Source organism: Mytilus trossulus, chromosome 9 (assembly GCF_036588685.1).
Source record: "Mytilus trossulus isolate FHL-02 chromosome 9, PNRI_Mtr1.1.1.hap1, whole genome shotgun sequence".
In the NCBI taxonomy this organism is placed as follows: domain Eukaryota; kingdom Metazoa; phylum Mollusca; class Bivalvia; order Mytilida; family Mytilidae; genus Mytilus; species Mytilus trossulus.
Window position 1 is genome coordinate 61,066,975 of NC_086381.1, and position 22,100 is coordinate 61,089,074.

Here is a 22,100-nt window from a genome sequence, read left to right on the forward strand (position 1 = left end):
AAAAGCATAAGTAATTGACTTGAAAAATATTTGACAAATAAATTACATTCAGAGTCGATGTATATGAAACCAAATAGGGTCATTAGTAAATTAGGTTTCAATGTTTTATGCTTATGTTTGATTAGGTCAATAACTATCAGCGTATACACATTTAGTTGCTAAAAAAATACTTTGATTTGTCATTGTTTATTTATTTGCGTTGACAAAAACAACTTATCTCTACCTGAACCCTCAGTTGGTATGCTTGTTTGTTTATTGGTTACCTTTTTGACTATAGAACTTCAAATGGAGATAAGCAAGGACGAAAGAAACACTTATATGGAGGCAATAGAATCCGGAATAGAGATCAGACAATATGTAAGAGTTCAGGTCATTGGCAAAGATCGTGTTGGAAAGACAAGTCTTGTGCGTAGACTACTTTATCTAGAAGACGGCAAATATGATGGAAAAAGCACGGATGGAATTGAAATTAATAGAAAATGTCAGATTAGAAAATATGATGGAGCTTGGTTTGTTGGTGAAGGTAAGAAGTAAATTAGCAAAAATAACGAACTCTAAGAAAAATTCTAAACGGAAAGTCCATGTAATCAAATGGCAAAATCAAAAGCTCAAACATATCAATCAAATTGACAGCAACTGTCATATTCCTGACTTGGTAAGGGAATTTTCTTATTTACTAAATGGTTGACTAAACTTGGTTTTCTAGCTAGACTATCCAATCATTTGTATGACAGCCGCTTAACATTCACTTATATTGACAGCGACTTGTACCCAAAATATACGAAAATAAAAGGTAATAATGTCAACAATAACAACACTTTTAGTCTTGATAAATTGCGATTGTAAGCTTATAAGGTAATAACTTGTACAAATTAGTATTCTACCTTGGCCTATTTGATGTTCTCAAAAAATCTTTTCCCTTTTAACACATAATACAAATAATTTATGACTAAGACCAAAAGTTATAAACTTTCAACATATGTGTACTTTTTGTATACCAAATATATGACCAAACTTTAAAAAAAAAGTCAAAACATAGGTGACGAAAAGCTGTGAAATGTCGAATTCATAAATTATAAAACTGCGTGAACGATCGACCAAAATTAGTTTTCAGAGACGAACAAACTGTGAAATATCTGCAATCTCTTCACACAAATCTGATGTTGTTGTAGTTGCGGTCAAAGAATCAAATAAGTTGTCTGTTTAATGGAAATTGTACTACAATGAGTATCATGTATCGTAATGAGAAATCAATAAGCACTAAGGTAATCTCATATACGAAATATACTATTCAACAAGAAGGAGATTTTAGCAAATCGTAAGTTTTTCATAGCTCCAATGAACATTTTCTTGTACAGCAATCCTGAAATTTTGTATTTAGTACCGAAGCTCCCCAAAAGTCCGTACACACAACTGTTCATTGACGGATCACATGAATGTTTTGTTTTTTTAAACGTAATAAATATCTTTATTTCAAATTTGCTGTTACAATTTACCAAGTTTACAGCTTGTAACTTAGTATCCCTCATGTTAGTGTACCTAATAGTTTAGGGAAACACTATTTGGTAAGATATAACTTATTCATAATATTAGTATCTATAGTATAATTGATTTCACAAATATATTAAATAAATATTGTGAATACACATACAGATCTTTGTTAAAAAAATTCTTGTCTTTGTTTTTATATCTTAAATTTTCCGGAATTATTTCATCACATGAATGTTCATCATAAGAATTGTCCATTAGATTGACAAAACAATATGTCCGTAATAATAGAAACTATCCAGAAATACTGTGAAACTGTTTACTCCCGTAGTGGTATTAAACATTGATGGATTTTTTTAAATTAAAGGAAATTCTGGAATTTTATATCTCAGACTTTCTCTGAATTGAATTCTTTCAAAACTTGTGAGTTTACAACCCTGAATACCATCATCCCCCATGTGAAATTAAAAAATCGTCGAAAAGAAATACTCCCGAACGCTATTTAATATAAACAAATATGTGTTGTCTTATACACTGTAAATTTATTACTTTGTGATACCACACAGCATGTTGTGTTCATAGTGTAAAGGTATTGCATGACACACTGAGAACAATTGATCAGTATGCTGCAGTTTCTTATTGACAACATATGTGTTGTACTTGGGGGTAGATTAAAAAAAAAATATTGTCTGCATAGTTATGGTAACGAAATGTGCGTCTTTCCTTCTCCGACTCTTCTTATTTACCAGTCAGACACTTCAAAAGAGAAGAATCAAAAAGATTTTATTCATTTAATTTTATTTTTTGATAAATTGAGGATATTGTTTTCATTATCAGTTTTGAAATTATGAATATCACCCACCTTAATAGTAATATACCTATTGTACCTGCATATGGGATATACATTTCCAAACGTATTCTGTGTTAAAGATCTCACATCTGCTACTCAGACCTGTTAAACATCACCGGTGCCTGAACAGTAAGTTGACGGACCAGGGTTTTGGCAAAGAACTTTCGTCCTTTTTCGAGAGACCTTGTTAATAGATATTATGCATCAACTTAACAAATAATACATGATGGTGTTGAAGTATAGATTCGAGGTTCTAACGTTGTTTAATATATAGATGTCGTATGCGAATGTGTTGGTGTCGCTGTTGTATTAACTTTTTTAAATCAGATTAATCAAAAACATGTGTTTACCATATAAGTGTAGCTAACAATATTTGTTGACATGCTTCAAGATTTATTGTTGTTATTTTGATTAGAGTTTAGCAATACTATATATAAATGTTTAAATATAAGGGTATCAAAGAAGTGTATGCTTATTTTAGAATTATCAACATTCTATTTAAATATGTATCGTCAATCTTTTTAAAACAAAATGCTGTTAGGCATTTACTTATCATACTGTTTAAGTCTTCATATTAATACACTGTAGTTGACACACAGAAAAAAGAAATGATGAGACGGATAGGACTGGCTGTTGATAGCAAACAAGCAAAAACAGTTACTCATCTTGTAGAAGATACGGAAACGACCCAAAATAAACAGATAAACAGAGAAATTGCATCTACAAAGGACATTTTTCAGGAAACAGAAAATAAACTGACTGACCAAGAACCGCTTCTATCCAGACAAAAGAACATGGAAACAGAAACGCTAAATATTGTACCTACAATATATGATGATACAACATATGCAGGTAATACCCCAGCTGTAACAACCAACAACGAAGATGAAAATGAATTAAGCAAATATGACAAAATGATGTCACAAACACATATTGATTTAAAAAATCCAGAATCAACTGATAATCATGGCATTACTGCTGACCAAATAACGGACTTGATGATTAAAAAAATGGATGAAATTATATCGAGTTCCAAGATGGATAAAGAAAAAAAGGAATCCGGAGATTTAGTAGAATGTGGTATTTGGGATTTTGCTGGCCAAAAAGACTACTATGCCACACACCAGACATTCTTTACACCATATGCAATATATCTTCTAGTTGTAGATATTGAAGACGATATTAAACCAATCACACATGATGAAGATGATTGTACTTGCATTGGAGGTAAGCTTGTCGTATGTTTAAAAGAAAATATTCATATAAAAAAATCAATGATCTTTAAGAAAATATGAACGTGGTCAACATTATTTGTTTAAGTACATACTAAACAATAAATGGACAGATCAACTCAATGCTTCATGGTGTAATGTTCCAGTTTGTGTATCGTATGGAGATTGAATTTTCTATATGGTTCCAGCTGCTATTTGGCAAAAAAAAACATATTTGAGTGAAGACAGCAGTTCTTAAGCAGTCCATAAGAATTAACAATTCTTACTTTACAGACGATGAATAGCATTCACAGTTGCCGCATGCAAGGCATAAGTAATAGGCATACTTATAGCATGACTAAGAAGTTAATAAGCATTTTATGTAGCCTCCTTAACTATTGTCTGTTATTTTTAACAAATAAAATTAAATAAGATACACAGAAATTGTTTTTTTCGTTGCATATTCACAAAAACAACAAACAATACAGTTGTAAAACATGAATTTCTTTTCAAATATAACTAGCTGGTATATATTTTTTTCAAAACTGTTAAAAACTGGTATGACGTATTGCAAGCTATGTCAAAAGATTAAATACAATGGTACATGAATATACAGGGTACCAGTAACGCGTACAGAAATATCTTCCTGTGTGTCTTGTTGAAAAATGTCAAAAAGTTGTATAAAATTTAATTTGTAATTTATAATGGACCAAAATACATAACTGTTTATATGAAGTTGATGGAAGTGTATGGAAACATTATTTTTTATTATTACGACTATCCTTCCTAACTTAATACTTGTATGATACATTCTTATAGATACAGAATGTTAGAACCTATCAACATCTTAACTGGTCAGTAATGTAAATCTAACCAATTTTCGATATAATCATATTAAGTAAGGACATTTTGATTATCTGTGTCCCCCAAATTTTAATTAACAAGTTGCATTGTTGATTTGAATGACAAATATTCGAATGGATTTAAACGAAATCAATCCATCACGGTCACAAGTTACCTACATAAAACGAAGAGTATTAACCTTAATCACAGTTTTTTATTTTTGATAACATGTATATATACGGCGTTTGAAAGGTGTTTGCTAACGCTTTGAAGATCATTTCTAATTGTCGTTATAGTGTATTGCGCAAGTGTCACTCCACAACCTCACTTTTAAAGAGAAAACATCAAATATATTGTATTTCCTTTCAGATTACGTTGACTTTTGGTTTGACAGTGTTCATTGTTTTTGTAAAGATCATTCAGCAGAAAAATTGAGTCCACCTGTTATAATGGTTTGTACTGGTACTGACAAGTTTGAAAAGGTAAATTTAATGAAAAATAACATAATATGTAAATATTTTTGACACAACTATGTATTAAACTGATATTACTGAGTGGTTTCCCTTCAAGAAGTGACACTACTATGTTGTCTCGATGACAACGAATATCGCAGGATTTAAAATAGTTGGTATGTTAATCCAGTAGTGAATGTGAAGGTGTACTAATTTTGTTTAAAACTTTAATTCGGAAACATATTGTTTCATTTTGTTTCATTTTACTAGATAATCCATAATATTTTATCCGTTTTAATACAGTTGTTTTAATTAATACGCCCTTGGATGGTGTAAACTTCCAAAAAAAACGTGTATGGTGTAATGGTGTATGGCATATAGTGCAATGGTGTAAGGTGTATGGTGCTACAATGTATGGCGTATGGTGTAAGGGGAATGGTGTATGAGGAATGGTGTGATTGTGTAACTTGCGATCAGGAATGGTGTGAATGATGATGTAGGACATTTCATTGGTTGCAAACGAATTTTTTTTTATTTCATTTTTTCGGATTGTAAACGTGAAAATAATAATAATCTTAATATTTAAAATTTAATTGCATTATGGGTAATTTCGGATCGTTTAGATAGAATGGGGAATGGTGTATGGTGTAAAGTGTAAGGTGTATAGTGCAAAGGTGTAAAAGAGGGACGGAAGATACCAAAGGGATAGTCAAACTCATAAATCTAAAACAAACTGACAACGCCATGGCTAAAAATGAAAAAGACAAACAGAAAAACAATAGTACACATGACACAACATAGAAAACTAAAGAATATACAACACGAACCCCTCCAAAAACTAGGGGTGATCTCAGGTGCTCCGGAAGGGTAAGCAGATCCTGCTCCACATGTGGCACCCGTCGTGTTGCTTATGTGATTACGAATCCGGTAAATAGTCTAATTCGGTAGGTCACATTCATGAAAGGGAAGGGGATTGTAGTTACGACGTAAGGAACATATCCGATATCATTTGTGAAATGATTATTCCATAACGGTCAACCAACTCGTGATGGCGTCCATAAAATTTACGAAGGGATGATTTCAACTTCACCATTTGGAACTCTTGGTTTAATAGCTTCCTTGTAAGCAGCAACCCTCTATCAAGAAAACGTGTAACGTGTATGGTGTAATGGTACAAGGTGTATGGTGTAATGGGGTATGGTGTAATGGTGTATGGTGTTAGGGGGGAGTTTACACCATCAAAGGACTGTACATGTATATTCAACAAGTACAAACTACATTCATTTGAGACATAACGCATTGATATTTCTGTTACAAATATCTGCAAGGAATACCATATCTGACAACTTCATAGCAAAAATGGATAAAAAATGGTTTATATGAATTAATCCTGGTTTTAATTTTTTCAAATTACTAATACAGTATCTTAAGACTGCTTATTTGAGGTATCTTATCAAATGGTCATTGTGTCCGCAAATGAAAATGTTTAACACTATATTAACAGGTTAAAGATAGGCAAACAAAATATGAAGACAAATTTCTTGACACTGTTGGCAAACATACAAAATTCAATCACAGAAGAGGCATCTACTTTCTTTCTAATACACACTTTAAAAAAGATGATATTGACGAAATCAATAGATTAAAAAAACACATTTCCAACATTGCATTTGAGATGAATTACTTTGCTGAAAAACTTCCGACAAAATGGATTCAACTAGAACAATTACTTGAAGTATTAAAAAATGTACCCATACATGTTTATTCTTGGGATAATCTGCTGAAAATATCTCATAAAAATCTGGTAGAAGAGGGAGAACTACTTGCTTTCCTTAATTATCAACACAAAATTGGAAACATAATATTTTTCGACGACATCAGAGAATATATCATTCTACGTCCAGAGTGGCTAGTAAAGTGTTTCAGATGTCTTGTATGTGATTGCAACATCGAGAAGAGGAATTATAACTTGATTTCTCCAACTACTTGGAATCAACTGAAGGTTTCAGGGGAATTACCAGAAACATTAATCAATCAGTTATTTCAAAAAGAACCCGAATTGAAGTTTGCAGACCATAAAACGCATTTGCTTAATGTCATGGAAAAGTTTGACATTGTAATAAAACCTCAATTTAAAGATACCAGCACCGACAAATGCCAGAAGTCAGATACTTACTATTTGCCGTGCATGATTGAAAATTCATCATCATACAAATCTATTTTGGATACATTTATTCCAAAGAGTTCTGATGTTTCAATTACACCTTGGTTGGTTTTTGAATTCGAATTTCTTCCTCTTGCCTATTTCAATCACATTTTGTTCTATTATATTAGAAAATATGAAGTTTGTAAAGTAAAAGCTTTATACCGAGGGAAAGCAGTGTTCTATTTAGACGAACTCAGTAAATTTATCATCTGCTTTTCACATAATGCTGTATCCGTGCAAATATGGATGTTTTGGAGGATAATGTATATCAGACCGTTTTGAATGAATTGTGTGATATCATTGAAACTATACAAGGAAAATTAAGGCATACTATATCATACAGTATTAAAGTAAAATGTAGAACCGGAGATTTCTCTAAAAGTGAAGATAGAATCCCCCTAAAAGATGTCAATGACAGAGAGGTATATTTTTGTGATGAACATTGTATCCCACACAGCATGGATGACATAAGAAATAGCTGGTTTAAACATCATGTGAGTATCTTCAAATTTTTAGAGATTTGATTTTAATAATCTATATTGTGTCTCATCAATACCAGATGAATCCCCCTATACATATTAAATGGCTCAGGTTGCAATACACAAAAAATGGATATGCATTATATGTTAATTTGTTTGGCAGGTCCTACTGCGTTAGAAGACATTCTATTTTTACCAGCTGTTCTCATTGTATGTCTAATTAATCGATTAAGGGTATAATTTTAAAGATAAGAAGATACTTTTGACTTATTTTGATCAATCAATTTCTAAAACTATACAGACAAATACAATAGTTTAACCCTAGGATGTTAAAAATTGAAGGCTTTTACTTGTCTACTCCTCAGTCAATCCTTTCGGTTAATACAGAATGAGAACAAGTCAATAATAGGACTGTATATTTCCTATAAATAATTCATTAAGTATGTCATTAAGTATGTCGTACTCTTTTCATGAAGAATTAAGAACAAACACATCGAAATCATTACAGTTGCAATCTTATACAATATACAAGTTACTGCCTTCATTTTCAAGTAAAATTTAAAAAAAACGGACTATAAGGAACATTCAAAAGTTCCTTATAAAATGTCAAAACCAACAGCTCAAACAAGTTACACGCATGGAAAAAAACTGTCATATACCTAACTTGTTAGAGGAAACTCCTTATGAAGAAAATGGTTGAGTATACTTAGTTTTATAACTAGCTTAATGAGTGTCGCATAAAAATGCATTATATTGACAACAACGCATGGAAACTTATTGGAGAATAAATTTGAAAAATAGGACTACCTCAGTCATCATTGTGTTATAATCTTAATTATGATACAAACAAAGAAATTTGCATGTCATGTATGTCAAAATGAAAATAAAAACTAGAATACAGAAAATTACCATAGCAGAATAAAACAATGACGGGATGTATAACACAAAGAGACTAAACATCAAAAGATAACACGTAGTTTAGGTTATGAATAACGAAATTACAAAGAATGTATACATCAATACTATCGTATATTATTTGTGAAGTTGTTACGTACCGATCATTGTGGATTCATTTATTTTAGTGTGTACCAATTTTCGTGAATTAAGGAAAACTTGCATGTTCGTGGATATTTGATTTCGTTGGTTTAAGGTAGTCTGCATACAAACCTATAGAAAATTCATCATTCGTTAAACATTTAATTTCGTGATTTAACTGTACCCACGAAATCCATGAAAATTAGTATCCAAGTAATAATGATGAATCCACAGTATCAGGTTGTCTGCATGTTGATATTGCAAAATATGAAGCCTTTTGTCAAGTGAGCGCAGCAATGAGATAAATTTATATTGGTGATACAGATTATTACAATTAGCATGTTTTCTCATTTCCCCACTCCTTAACCATTTTCGTATGCAACAAAGCACATTTTTTATTTACATAAATATCAAACAAGAATAAATATCAAAACTAAAACTGTAATTTCTTCTTTCATGTAATTTTGCAATCAAAAGTATGACTCAATATGGAAAATCAAACTAAATGCCATGTTCTTAGATAATGAAATGACAGCTATCATGGTTATACTATAAAATAGTATCATACAGTTCTACCTTGATACAGATTTGGACAGTTCTACCCTAGAACGGATTTCGAAAGTTCTACTCTAGGACTTATTGCGACAGTTATGCACATAATTAACGTACTAAGTTAACTTAGTATTGTACTAATGTAAAAATGTTCTAGATAAAAGCTAAACTGTTTTATGATACACTATTTTGACTGCTGTGAAAAGACGCTAGAACTAATTCGAAGAGTAGTTATTAACCTTTCAAAAATATGGAAGTTCAAATTGAAGGTTCACGTAATAAGATTTTGTCTTTAAACTAAAGGTGTGATATATTGAGGCGGACATATGTTATCCGCAAGAGTAATGCCGTTACGAAACTAGATATAGGAAGATGTGGTATGAGTGCCAATGAGACAATTCTCCATCCAAGTAACTAGTCTTCTTCGTTCTTTGTTTCCTCTGTTCGCTTTACATATCGCGATTATATTGAGATGACATCCAGTGAACCTGTTTATCATACATAAAACTAATCACAATCAAGTAATCATGTTAATTTGAATCCTATACATCTTTTACCTGAAATTGATCTGTTAAGCTTTTTTTCAATTTTTGCTGGTTTCTTGTGTTTACTGCCGGTAAAATGCATTGTAGAATCAAAATTATGTTTCCATTGTTTTATATGCGAATGTGAAATTAAACATCCCATTCTGATTGTAAAAAGAGAGTGGCTGATAAGCTGGGAACATTAATGTTATGTAAATTTTAAGTCAAAACCCTGTTTGATTTATCTTTCTCTGACAAAATTCTTCGGAGAGAAAAGGCTACCATTAATCTAAAATCGATTAAAAAAAAAGATTAACATACTTGACAATCTATTTATTTGGATGTTTATGAATTAATACAGATGGACAAAGATATACATTATCTAGATTATAGTATTGCGAGAACAAAGAAATTTTGTCTTTGTCATATGTTAAAGTATACATATACAAGCTGGTTACTTGTAAAAGAAATAAACAGCAAATTTCTCCCAAGATTCCAACATGACCTATCTTTATAGTCAGCAATCAACAAAAGGGTTGCGACTTATTAGTTTTAAATACCTATCCTCTTATATTGTTCCTGATTTCTTAATCGAGGAGGCAAGAACTTAGAAAAATAATGGCTTCAGTTACTTAATTAATTCTAATTGAGAGTAAAGTAGACACGTTGTGGATCTGGTGCGACAAAAGTTTGACCCGCTAGCCCCTTTACATCCTAAATTACCTGGCTTCTTCTTCGGAGACTTGGAAAACAGTTTTATATGACTACTCTGTAAAAAAAGGGCAACAAGGTTAAAATTTACAAAAAATGTAGTCATAATCATTACCATCCAATGTATATTAGAGAAAAATCATGTATCTGTAATATTCTGTAGAAGTCTGATTGATGAGTCAAAAATGAAAAATAAAACAATTGTGCGAATTGTAATTGATTCAATGAAAGTGAAAATCGGAAATATTCAATCAGTCGTATTTTTTGAAATAACAAAAACCTCGAAATCTAAATTGTACAGAAGATGATCATATTTCGCCATGAAACACAGGCTTTCAGTTGTACTGAGACAGAAAATATGACAACCTAAATGTATTCAAAGAACATGTGTACATTTTGTACGTCGATTCTGGTCAACACATCGCTAATGGTAATATGACATTTTTCAGGATAGGTATTACAAGAAACCAGACCAAAAAGGACTGGTCTTGATAGTTAACCTTCGGTTCCTTGCTCCAAAAGGAAATCCAATAAAAGGTAATATCTAACATTTACTATAAAATTATAAAATTAAAAATATATCATCTGGTTATCGATCTTCTAAGGAACCACACTATTGAAATTGGCGTTATTCTTTGATAGAAAACAAACCGTACTGTGTAATTTGAAAATTATTATCATGATAGACAAGCTTAGTATTCAGTAATCCGTATCTTAGTAATTTATAATAATTTTTGACTAATAAGACTATAGTTTGTCTATGCAGCGGGTTTTTTACAGGGACATTCACGTACCAAAAATTTTACTGGCATGCATTTATATTTTATGAGCTATCTTGGGTAAACATATCCTAAATATATCAATGGAAGATTCTAAGGGGAAAACAGTGTTCAGTTTGAAACCAATTGAATTAAATTATTAGTGTATATTATAATGTGCTTAAGTGATAAAAATATAAATCCTGCAGGAAGATATTGTAGTGAATTGTGCAAGCTATATATTACGTTTTAGCACAAAAGTAAAACCATTTTTGAACCATTGTTTTACCAATTTTAGAAGCTTATGGTTAACCAATCTAATCGGAAATCGTTTGCCCATATTTTCGAAAGTTTTTTTATCTTGTTAACCTATCAATTGCATAACAAAGTTGAATGATACATTGTTATATTATTTTATTGTACATTCTAACTAGTTAGATTTGTTTAGAAAGAGCCATATGTCAAACTATATATTCAAATATAGACTGAAACCTCCTTGTCCGTGGTTGATGTAACCTCTTTGTAGTCTTTTTGGTTTGTTCCCGTTAAAAAGATATTTGGTCTAAAGATGCCAAATTGCTAAGAGGGGCCTTTCAAAAAAAACGAATATATTGTGATCTTCTGCTATGGGGAACCCCCTTCCCTGATAAGTGATTAGGTTCTTGCTGTTTTGTACTAACACAAGTATGTATCTGATACAGCTGCTTCCCTTTTTGTTCTTAAACAGGATGCCTTGGGAGCCAGAATGCGTATGACGCAAACAGGACTTCGAGATAGGCTTAAAGTTCTGAGACTTAAATACTACTTGCAAAGAATTGAACACTTCTCATTAGAATGGAGCATCCGTTCAGAACATGAAATTGCAGAGCCCATGTAACCTTATGGCCGTTTGATCTGAGGAAGGTGTACCGCAATATATATAGTTATGGACATTCTATCTTAGATGGCCTATTTCCTCACAATTGCTCCTTCTTTATTCATAGGCTCCCCTTTGGCAAATTGGACAACAGTCCACTGTTTTCAATACATTTGGTGTCACACCCGAATACATTTTATCGTCGACCAGATCATTGTAATTCCTATATCTTACCTGATAACACATGGCCCATGACATTCTTTACCCAAACATTTGGTGTTTTTTTCTTCAATATCAACATTTTTGAAACCCACGATCCCGTTAATGTGTATCACTCATCACTATATACCAACGTACAATCTACAAAGTCTACAGTTTGCGATGAATGTTTGACAACATGATATCGAAATGTAAATTTAAGGGCCAAATATATGCAACATTTCCAAAAATGATTGTCAAGTACACAGCTAGGGTGATTAGTTTTTATAACTTTAATATGAATATATCGCAAATGGTAGTATAAAATGATGATGGAAATTACACTTTATGAATTTGGAGTGTCAGGTACTTTTCTTGATTAACCGTCATCAGAAAAATAGGTATAAAGACCTTCCTGGAAGACGAAATTTCAAAAATGACAGAGGATCATTAGAAGCACAAGTCTGTGTCCTGTCAGAAATAAAATCAACGTAAAGTAAAACAACTATGGATGACCAAAATGAAGCGAAACTTCAGGGATAAAAATTAGCTTCTGGAATTTTTGTCAGATTCTTTTTTCATATAAAAATGTGCTGAAAGTATTATGCAAGTTAAATATCAACTATCATGTTGGTTTGTTAAGAGTCATGTAATCTTGATATGTTTTTTTAGTTCAGTAATCAACATTTACAGATGTTCAATTATGTATGATCAAGTAGTAGATGGAATTTTTTGGTTTTTTAGAATAATTGTATACATGATGAGCATGGTTTTCTTATATGATTTTTCTGAACTTGATCTCATATTCTTGATTGAATGACGAGATGATATATGTTGTGTTTTTGGTTGTTATGTGGAACCCAAATGGTTCTGGTGCTCATCGTTTTGTGTTTTTACATCAAGAATGATATCATTGTCGTTTGCTTTATTTTTTATCATGATTTGTAATTGTTTTGTTATTTCTAGTTTATACAGTTTCTGACGAGGATCTGCGGAATCTTTTAAATTTCTTCAACGAAGAACTTAAATATCAGGTGAACATTGCGGGATACCCCATGACAAAGACTGAGCTACAGAACTATTTCATGGAATTTGACAGAACATACTTGGTAGAGAACTCACAGGATTATCATTCCTTTGTCTGTGTTATCATAGGTTTTGAATATGAGGTACTTTATTTTATAAACAAATACTTATCCCCATAGCTATCAGGCATTTTTTTATTTATGATATAGGCATAATCGATTCTACTACAAAACAGTTTGTTCTGTTTTATTGTATTAATTGATATGGTTTATATACTAAAACCTAAAACAGGAAATGTAACTGTACAAGTAGTTGTTATGGTATGCACATTGTTTCAATTTTCCAACGGTTTAACTTTCGATGTTTGTATATTATTATTCTAATTGCACCTGCCTATATAATTCTAGTACCTTGTGCCTCCCAAATGATGCAATCATTCATTCTAGTGAAGAGTACTTTTTATGAGGAAAATTGTATTGATGATACTATCTTTCAAGTCAGTAATCTTTTCGAAAGATTGAAAGAAAAACATAATCACACTTACACATTCAAAATTCCATGATCTTCTTGTAATGTTCCTTTTATTCTAGCTTTTTGTTTCTGTGTAATGTTATGCGGAGTGTTGTTTTCCTTCCTTTTTTAAAATTGTCTTAGAGTAATGGACAGGTGTATGCAACTTTTCATATGGTGTGCATTATCCATATTTTCTTACGAAAGATTGAATCATTTGCTTCATTTTTTCTTGGCATGGTTTTCTTACAAAAGTCTTTCTATTTCATGTTCGCGAGTGTTTTGAGGTGTAATCATCAGATATTTTGCCATGCTTACAACAACATTAGTATGCATAAGATAATGATTTCCTCCATCCTGACGCGGATATTCATTAAAAAAATATATATTTACTCTATATATGTAAATGGTTAAACTATGATATTGTACAAAAGAATATTCGAAAGACATGTATGTACATTTACACGCTTTTATGAACTTTAGATCTTGAACAGTTAAGAAAATATTACAAATAGTTCCGTAAAGTTTTAGACAAGGCATACATGTCACACCATCCTGACTAATCTAATTGACGAATGGTTAAAATATTTAAATACTAGAAGGGTAATAGGTGGTACTGCGTTTTTTTTTATTCAATAAGACTTTTGGTCGCATTAACTATGCCATAATACAAGAAAGGCTAAATGTTATAATATCGGTGAACATACGTTAAATTAGATAACAACATATGTGTCTAAATGACAACAAGAAGTTCAGAACGCAAATTTCAGTTTTAATAAAACGTTTGTAAAATGCGATGTGCCTCAATCTTTTATGTTATGTACTCTATTTCTTTAAATTAATACCAATGATTAAAACTATTAAACATAGGTACATATACTGATAATTCAACATTGCATTTGAAGACAACCGAGAAAGTAAACGACATATTAAAAAAATATTGAAATGATGTATAATTCTGGTGTACTAATAACAGTATGAAAATTAATGCACAGCAAATAAAGTGTATGACATTCATGATAACAAATAAACTTACACAACTATCTGAAATATGTTTTTCCATTAGCTCAATTTCTATTGATAATGTCAATTTTTTTAAATTTCATAGACGTGACATTGATGAACATTTAAGCTGGGAAGAAAATGTTAGTCGTAGTTGTACGAGGATTTCATCACAAACATCTCTTTGGTATAAACTTGAATAATATGTTTGCCTAAACACATACGACAACTTCAATGTATGTTATAATGCATAAATTCTACTATTCAAGACTATTGTATTTCAGTTTGGGAACATTTATCACAAAAAGATTCAGATATAATCGTTAAACCTAAAAAAACAAAAGTGGTTAGAAGTATATTTGTATGTGATGTTTATGTTCCATCAAAGGTGTCTTCTTCCAAATTTTCATCTTTACAGAAAGAGTAAAATACTAACAATCAATTCTTAAGTATAAAATTGTGAATGTACTAATTCTTGATTACTTATCGATCATACATGTATTTCATAAATACAACTTACGATCTGTCTCTTATAAAGATCGATGTGTATAAGACCAAAGACTTATCTTTTCATTATTCTGCAACCAAGATATGGAATGACTAACCATTCACAATAACAAATTATCATAATGTATAGATATCCAAGAAACATTAATTGTTACAATAATTTTTCTTGGAAATTCTATGGAAATTGAATAATTTCTCGTGTATAGTTAGAATTAGAAGCTTTATTAAGTGTCGCCATTTTGATGAACGAATGATTTATATATCTATATGTTTGCGTTGAATTTTTATGTATAAATGTGAACTGTATACATGTTATTTGTTTAAAGGCTCAATGGAAACTTTATTATATTTGTAATACCTTTTGCGTAAGTTTATGAACATGTATTTATATATATATATATAAGCGCCTAAACGTGTATACAACAACACCAATAACAAAAAAGGAAACTATAAAATTTAATTATTAACAAATATTTCGGATAACAGATATCCTTCATCGGTATGGTTAATGAATCATATATCAGTCTACTTAGATTATATATATATACAAATTTGAACATTCTAGTAAAAACATGTCATTATTATTTCAGGGCGGAATTCAGACAACAGATATACCCATCACTATTGAAGAAATACACCAAATATTCAAAAGCAAGCCTGGAGGAAAATTCAATGGCTAGTTTATACTTGTTTTTATATTTTCATTCAGTATTGAATGTTTCTTTTTGTATATTATTGGGTTGTAAAAGCGTTCACCGAAGTACATTTTGTATGAAACGCGGATGCGCTTCATTCTAAAAATGTGTGCACGGTCAACGCGTTTACAACCCTACAAAATTACTAATAGAAGCATTTAATACTTATAATCTCATTTTTTACTAGGATCATGAAAACACGATTTATATCAATTGGTTTTTTTTATTTACCTGTGCACTTTGTTGTTGAAACGCGTGTCATCATGAATGTTACATTTCGATGTATGAATGTGTCATCATGTATGTTAAATATTTTGAAATGAAGGTTAATTTCATACTGACGTGAAATTGCTGTTGGCCCATCAAAATAACGTATTTTAATGAAACGTACATGTAATGTACGTTTTTTTTAAATAAGAACCTGACATCATTCCTTGTACAGTATTATCTCACTTGCTCTTGGAAATGATTTCCGCTTACATTTCATAGTGAAAATAGTCTCACACCCTCTACAGTCCATGATATACTGAGTGTTTTCCCATTTTGAGTTTTTCGCGTTTTTTGAGCTTGTGAAATATGAACCTGTTAGGATATACTCCCATTATATTTCAGATAATTTGACGAAATTTCTATTATTATTTGCTTCATGTTAATAACTTAAAGTAATATATATAGTTAGTATACAGTGATAATATCTGTGGTTTTACATGTACTAACATAACTGGTTCTTACAACACATTTTGCCATTACCGGTGATTAAGGCTATTATGAAAATTATGTGGATTAACATACCTTTCCTAAAAAAAAAGGTGTGTGGCATATCAATTAATATCAAACACGGTAAAAAAAATAATACACACACATCTTATTTTACCTGAGTGTGCTTTTTAAAAATCATATTCATATTATTAGTCGTTATAGATGCTTTTAATAGTATATTAGTCAAACTAGATGGAAAGACATACTGACAACATATGAACGTTCACCGCATAGTTACGATTAAAAAATCACACAAATACAACCTAGTGAGCATTTAGTTAGAAGTGCTAGAAAGTATTAGATCAAATATGAATAATTTCCGTTATATCAATGTACTTAATCATGAACAATGTAGATGAACGTTATTGAGATGAGCTGTTTTATTCATTAAATTGGTCTTATGGGGATGGTTGTATGTAAACCAACTTTCCATTCAATGCAATAAGATAAAAAGAACGCATCCGATTTACTACACCAGATGCAACTCTCCTTAATAAATGTCTTTTAACAAATGTTTACATTGTGTCATGTTGGATGTTGTATTGTAAAAACTTAAGTCATACGTGCTTGTTATTTGTAAACGTCTTTTTCTGTCCCTTTCTATCTGTTAAATCTTTCTTGTATTTGCAGTTCTCCGTATTTCCATGTCAACATAATTGGTTAAATATTGATGACTTTTCAATTTAATTTCAGGTAAACCAAAATTATTTCTTATTCAAAACATGTTCGGACCAAAATATCCTTTTGGCCAAACAAGAAGCCCACATATATTTAATGCATTAGGCGCATCAAAAGATAACTCTGATGTGCTAAGTTTTTCTTCAGAAATAGATACTGACAGTTTAGTAGCATGGTCATCAAAACCAGGTAAATAAGATTCATCTTACGTTTATGATTTATGTTTTATATTTTCTTTTCTTCGTTATATATATTCTGCTTTTGATGAATTGGGATATAAAATTATTCTCTATCGCTAAGATACAAATATACGATTATAGTGAAACAGGAAAAAATGTGTACGAGAACAGATAAAGTATCTATAACATGTATAACGTAAATCTTTGCACCTGATAACCAAATCACGTACGAACGATGTCAGAATGACGTATGTTCGCTTCACAAACGCTGTACGAATGAAAATGAAACGCTTCCCGAACGTCGTAGAAACGCAGAACGAATGATGTACGAAGAAAACCATATTCCATAAACAGTACGATAAACGATACCATAAAAGTTCGTTCAGCGTATTTCGCATTGTTTTGCTTAACGTACATCGTATCGTAAATTAAGGCAACAGTAGTATATCGATGTTCAAAACTCAGAAATCGATAGAAAAAAACAAATCCGGGTCACAAACCAAAACCGTGGGAAACGCATTAAATATAAGAGGAGAATGACGACACAACATTAAAATATAGCACACACAGAAACGAACTAAGCATAAATCGTATCATTTGGCGAAGATCGTTGGTATAATGTATACGATGTGTATATATAAGAATTAATCATGTCCTGTTATAGTCTGCAAAAATATGTTTTTTTCTATAACTTGGTTCAACATTTCGAATGGGTGGATATTTGTTTTTAGAAATCATTAATTAACTATAACTTAACTTAACTATAACTTAACGGATTCTTGACCAACAATATCTTTAAAGAAATGTAATGTATGTAAATAATGAATTTTGTTTGCGTTGGAAATAAGGTACTTGGTGAATGTGCGTGTAAAGTGCAGTCAAAAGAATATTCTGTCAGCATCTTCTAAAAAAACCGAGGTCAACTTATTCCTAAAAGAACATTGCGACAATTGATAATGATGATGAAAAGCCTAAATAGGACAAAATAACAAGATTGAAAATGTTTAGTTTAGAGGCTTAATAAAGGGTACATAGTAGAATAAAACGTAAAAATGTCAAAAGAAACTATAAAAAAAGAACATCAGACGTTGCTGCAACCAGCGTTACCGTTTATTACATGCATCTTTTTATTCATTTATTGAGGTATGCACATGCATACCCTGAATAGATTAGATAGATAGATAGATAGATAGATAGATAGATAGATAGATAGATAGATAGATAGATAGATAGATAGATAGATAGATAGATAGATAGATAGATAGATAGATAGATAGATAGATAGATAGATAGATAGATAGATAGATAGATAGATAGATAGATAGATAGATAGATAGATAGATAGATAGATAGATAGATAGATAGATAGATAGATAGATAGATAGATAGATAGATAGATAGATAGATAGATAGATAGATAGATAGATAGATAGATAGATAGATAGATAGATAGATAGATAGATAGATAGATAGATAGATAGATAGATAATAATTCAACTTCATTTATAAGTAATATAGGAAAATAGTGTAGATTAACAATTACATCATTCCAGACTCTTTCGTTTCCCACATAATTAGTATTACCAATAATTAACAAGTTCCGGGTTGAATTCGATACATATACCAATAGTATATGTCACATGCAGTTTCCGGTTGTCATATGTATGTATTTTATGTATTTTCCACCTTTGATATGAGCACCGCCTTAATTGGGTATAGGGTTGAAGAGGACATTTAACACACTGTATCGGTACAGATTTAATGTGAACATTTGACTAACCAGTTTCCCAGCCTGACCATGACTTGTCTTTTTACCTGATGTTACCCTTCCCCAAAAACAATAAGTACAATACTATTGAACATACGACCATGCAATCACCTGATTCGCTTATCCTAAAAATATATAAAATGCTAAATTGTGTTTAAAAACAAGTTAACAAAACCAGGACGGGTTTAATCTGTAAGAGTTTGACAGCAGAAAAAAATGTGGACATTATATTCAGCAAGAATTTATCAGTTGACAATACGAGTGCTAAAATTCAAAGCAAAACATTAGGCGTAGATACTGTAATTCAATCATGGACTTTGCAAGAGCGGCAAAAGATATCAGAGGCACATAGATCGAAAATAAACTGACAACGCCATGAATAAAAAAGAAAAAGACAACAAACAAAAAAAAAAGTACACATGCCACAACATAGAAAACAGCTGAAAACTAAGTTGCTAAATTGAGTACAAACCCGGTAAACAGTCTTATTCGGTAGGTCAAATTCATGAAAGGGACCGGGCTTGTAGTTCTATATCATCTGTGAAACAGTTATTCCATAACGGTCAACCAAATCGTGAAAGCGTCCGTAAAATTTATGAAGGGATGATTTCAACTTCACCATTTGGAACTCTTTTTTTTATAGCTTCCCTATGATCTAGCTTTCAGCAATTTCGGGTAGTCTTATGTTGGTGCTTTTTGTCTTTTGTTTTATGTTAGCTGTTTAATTCCGCATATGAACTTAAAATAAAGTCAATTGTTCCTGATCTTTAAGGTTTGTTTTTATGTTATACTGTTACACCAATGTTTCAGTAAGGATTAGGGTTGAGCATTTACATCAATGCTAAACTCCACCACCTTTTTGTTTGTGCCTGACTATACGGATATGGGGTTTTTCACTTTTAAAGGGCGTACGATTGCCTATAATGGCTAACATCTACTTCATTTGAACTCTTGTATACAGTTAAATCATTGGCAATTCTTCCGTATCTCCTTATTTTATAAATATAAGTATTATCAACACCTTTTGACTGGAGAAATATCATCTGTTGTCTTATATGCACACGTCTCGAATCATGAAGACAAAAAATGGCATAGTTCAACTCGTCCAACTGTTTTTGGCCGTCTCTCACATTCGTAATCCATATAAATCTATACTAAACTAATGATTACACTAAATATCTTACCCTTATCAATTAATACCTCCTCTCATTCTGATTGTGAAAATAGGTCTGTTTTACATTTTGGACAATAACAACCCCTTTTTCTAGGACCATTTGATTCTGACGGGGACAATTAGTGTGTCACAACACTAGTCTGGCCCTGATCTAAATAGTGGACATTAGAGCTAAGGTACTTCAGCTATACTACACACATGTAGCTCTGAATGAAAATGAGTAATCTGACAGGCTTTAAGTAGAAAATAAATATTCTATCCTCATCAGATATGTCAGGCCCCTATCCCAAAATTAAATGGTCGTACCCTAACAGATGATTCCGAGTATCTTATTTTCCGTCTCCTGGTCTCAATGTATTATATACAATACGACTGCATGTCTCGAAGATTAATGTAGTTTCGAGTGACAAATGGTATAGGAAGTGGTTGTTGATTCAGTTTGCAGATTTGTAATGCAATATAAAGTTTTATCCCTGTAGAAAATACTTTTTCACATGAAGTAACACATGCTTACTTCTATAATCTTGATAACATTAGACTGTTATGGTCGAACGAGTCAAAAGGAATGGTATCTATCTAAAAAAAAAAAAAAAAAAAATTACAGCATCTCGAAAAATATTGGTATTGATACAATTTACAACTATTTATTTATTACAGAAATATACAAGTTAAAATCAGTTGGCGCGTCACCGTTCATAAGAGAATTTGTATCTGTAGCCAAACATAAATACAGAGATGAGCATATCGAAGATATATTGAGTGATGTGATAAGAAATTTAGATACACGTTCAAGATATACACGTGCATTAGAATATTTTCCAAAAGCAACATTGACATCAAAGATGAAGTCTGCATTAACAAAGAAATGCTTCTTGTAATGTACATTAGCACTATTTGGGATGGAAATGACAATCAATCCCTTTATGGCCTGTATCCTAAAAACTATATATACTTTTCAGAATTGAAGGCTTTATGTTAGTTAGTTGAATAGATATTTTTTTTTTAGAACATGTATTATTTTTTCGGACATTGCAAAGGAAAAAAAACCAAAACTAAATGATTAAACATAGTGGTACCTAAAATACCTTTTATCTGTTCAACTTGATTCTATAACTAATTAAATGAAACCATTCTGTTAAAAAATGTCTATGGTGATAGGTTGTCATTTAAATAGCTTGTAAAACTAGCCGCCTGAATTAAGAGAGATATAACTATAAAGTATGTTATCACACGCATTTCTAAAAACCAAGATATGCTAAGTATAGTCAGAGAATCACACTGAGTACTATTAATATTGAAAGGGTTGTTGTAGACATACACTATTGTATGTGCTGATAAATATGACACCCATATGTATTTTTTTTTAAATCTTGGTGATCAGAGTGGTTTGCCGTAAAGGGTTGATCAATATTTGATGATTTTCGATGATGTATGCATAACTTTACAGCAATTGGATAGTTCAAATATAAACTTTGGTTTCTGAAAAACATAAAGAGAATATTTTCTTACAAGGTCATATTGTATGGTTTTGTTTTGAACTGCCATCAAATGAATTGTTATCTTTTATTTTGTGACTAGACTGGACAAATTTGGAAAAACGATATTATTGGTAGACTGATGATACAGATATTTGGTATGC

General features: G+C 31.2%; 2 protein-coding genes across 2 annotated transcripts in view; both read left to right on the forward strand.

The window, feature by feature from the left end:
* LOC134684819 (obscurin-like) overlaps positions 1-5,336 on the forward strand; it is a 29,353-nt gene extending 24,017 nt beyond the window's left edge. The window contains exons 17-20 of the mRNA XM_063544127.1: positions 278-523; positions 2,927-3,565; positions 4,762-4,874; positions 5,226-5,336. Of these exons, the coding sequence (XP_063400197.1) occupies positions 278-523; positions 2,927-3,565; positions 4,762-4,874; positions 5,226-5,336 (1,109 nt within the window). The remainder of the gene's footprint in view (positions 1-277; positions 524-2,926; positions 3,566-4,761; positions 4,875-5,225) is intronic.
* Positions 5,337-7,292: 1,956 nt separating this feature from the next.
* Positions 7,293-21,339, forward strand: LOC134684820 (caspase-3-like). The gene is made up of 6 exons (XM_063544129.1): positions 7,293-7,544; positions 10,801-10,888; positions 13,130-13,332; positions 15,799-15,883; positions 17,356-17,529; positions 21,119-21,339. Exons 1-6 carry the CDS (start codon positions 7,293-7,295, stop codon positions 21,337-21,339), a joined length of 1,023 nt encoding a protein of 340 aa, XP_063400199.1.
* The last annotated feature ends 761 nt before the right edge of the window (positions 21,340-22,100 follow it).

Coding starts and splice junctions, on each gene's coding strand:
- LOC134684820 (XM_063544129.1), top strand. CDS start 7,293: ATGGATGTTTTGGAGGATAATGTATATCAGACCGTTTTGAATGAATTG. Junction 15,884..17,355: donor GCCTGGAGGAAAATTCAATG/GCTAGTTTATAC, acceptor ATTTAATTTCAG/GTAAACCAAAATTATTTCTT. Junction 17,530..21,118: donor AGCATGGTCATCAAAACCAG/GTAAATAAGATT, acceptor TATTTATTACAG/AAATATACAAGTTAAAATCA.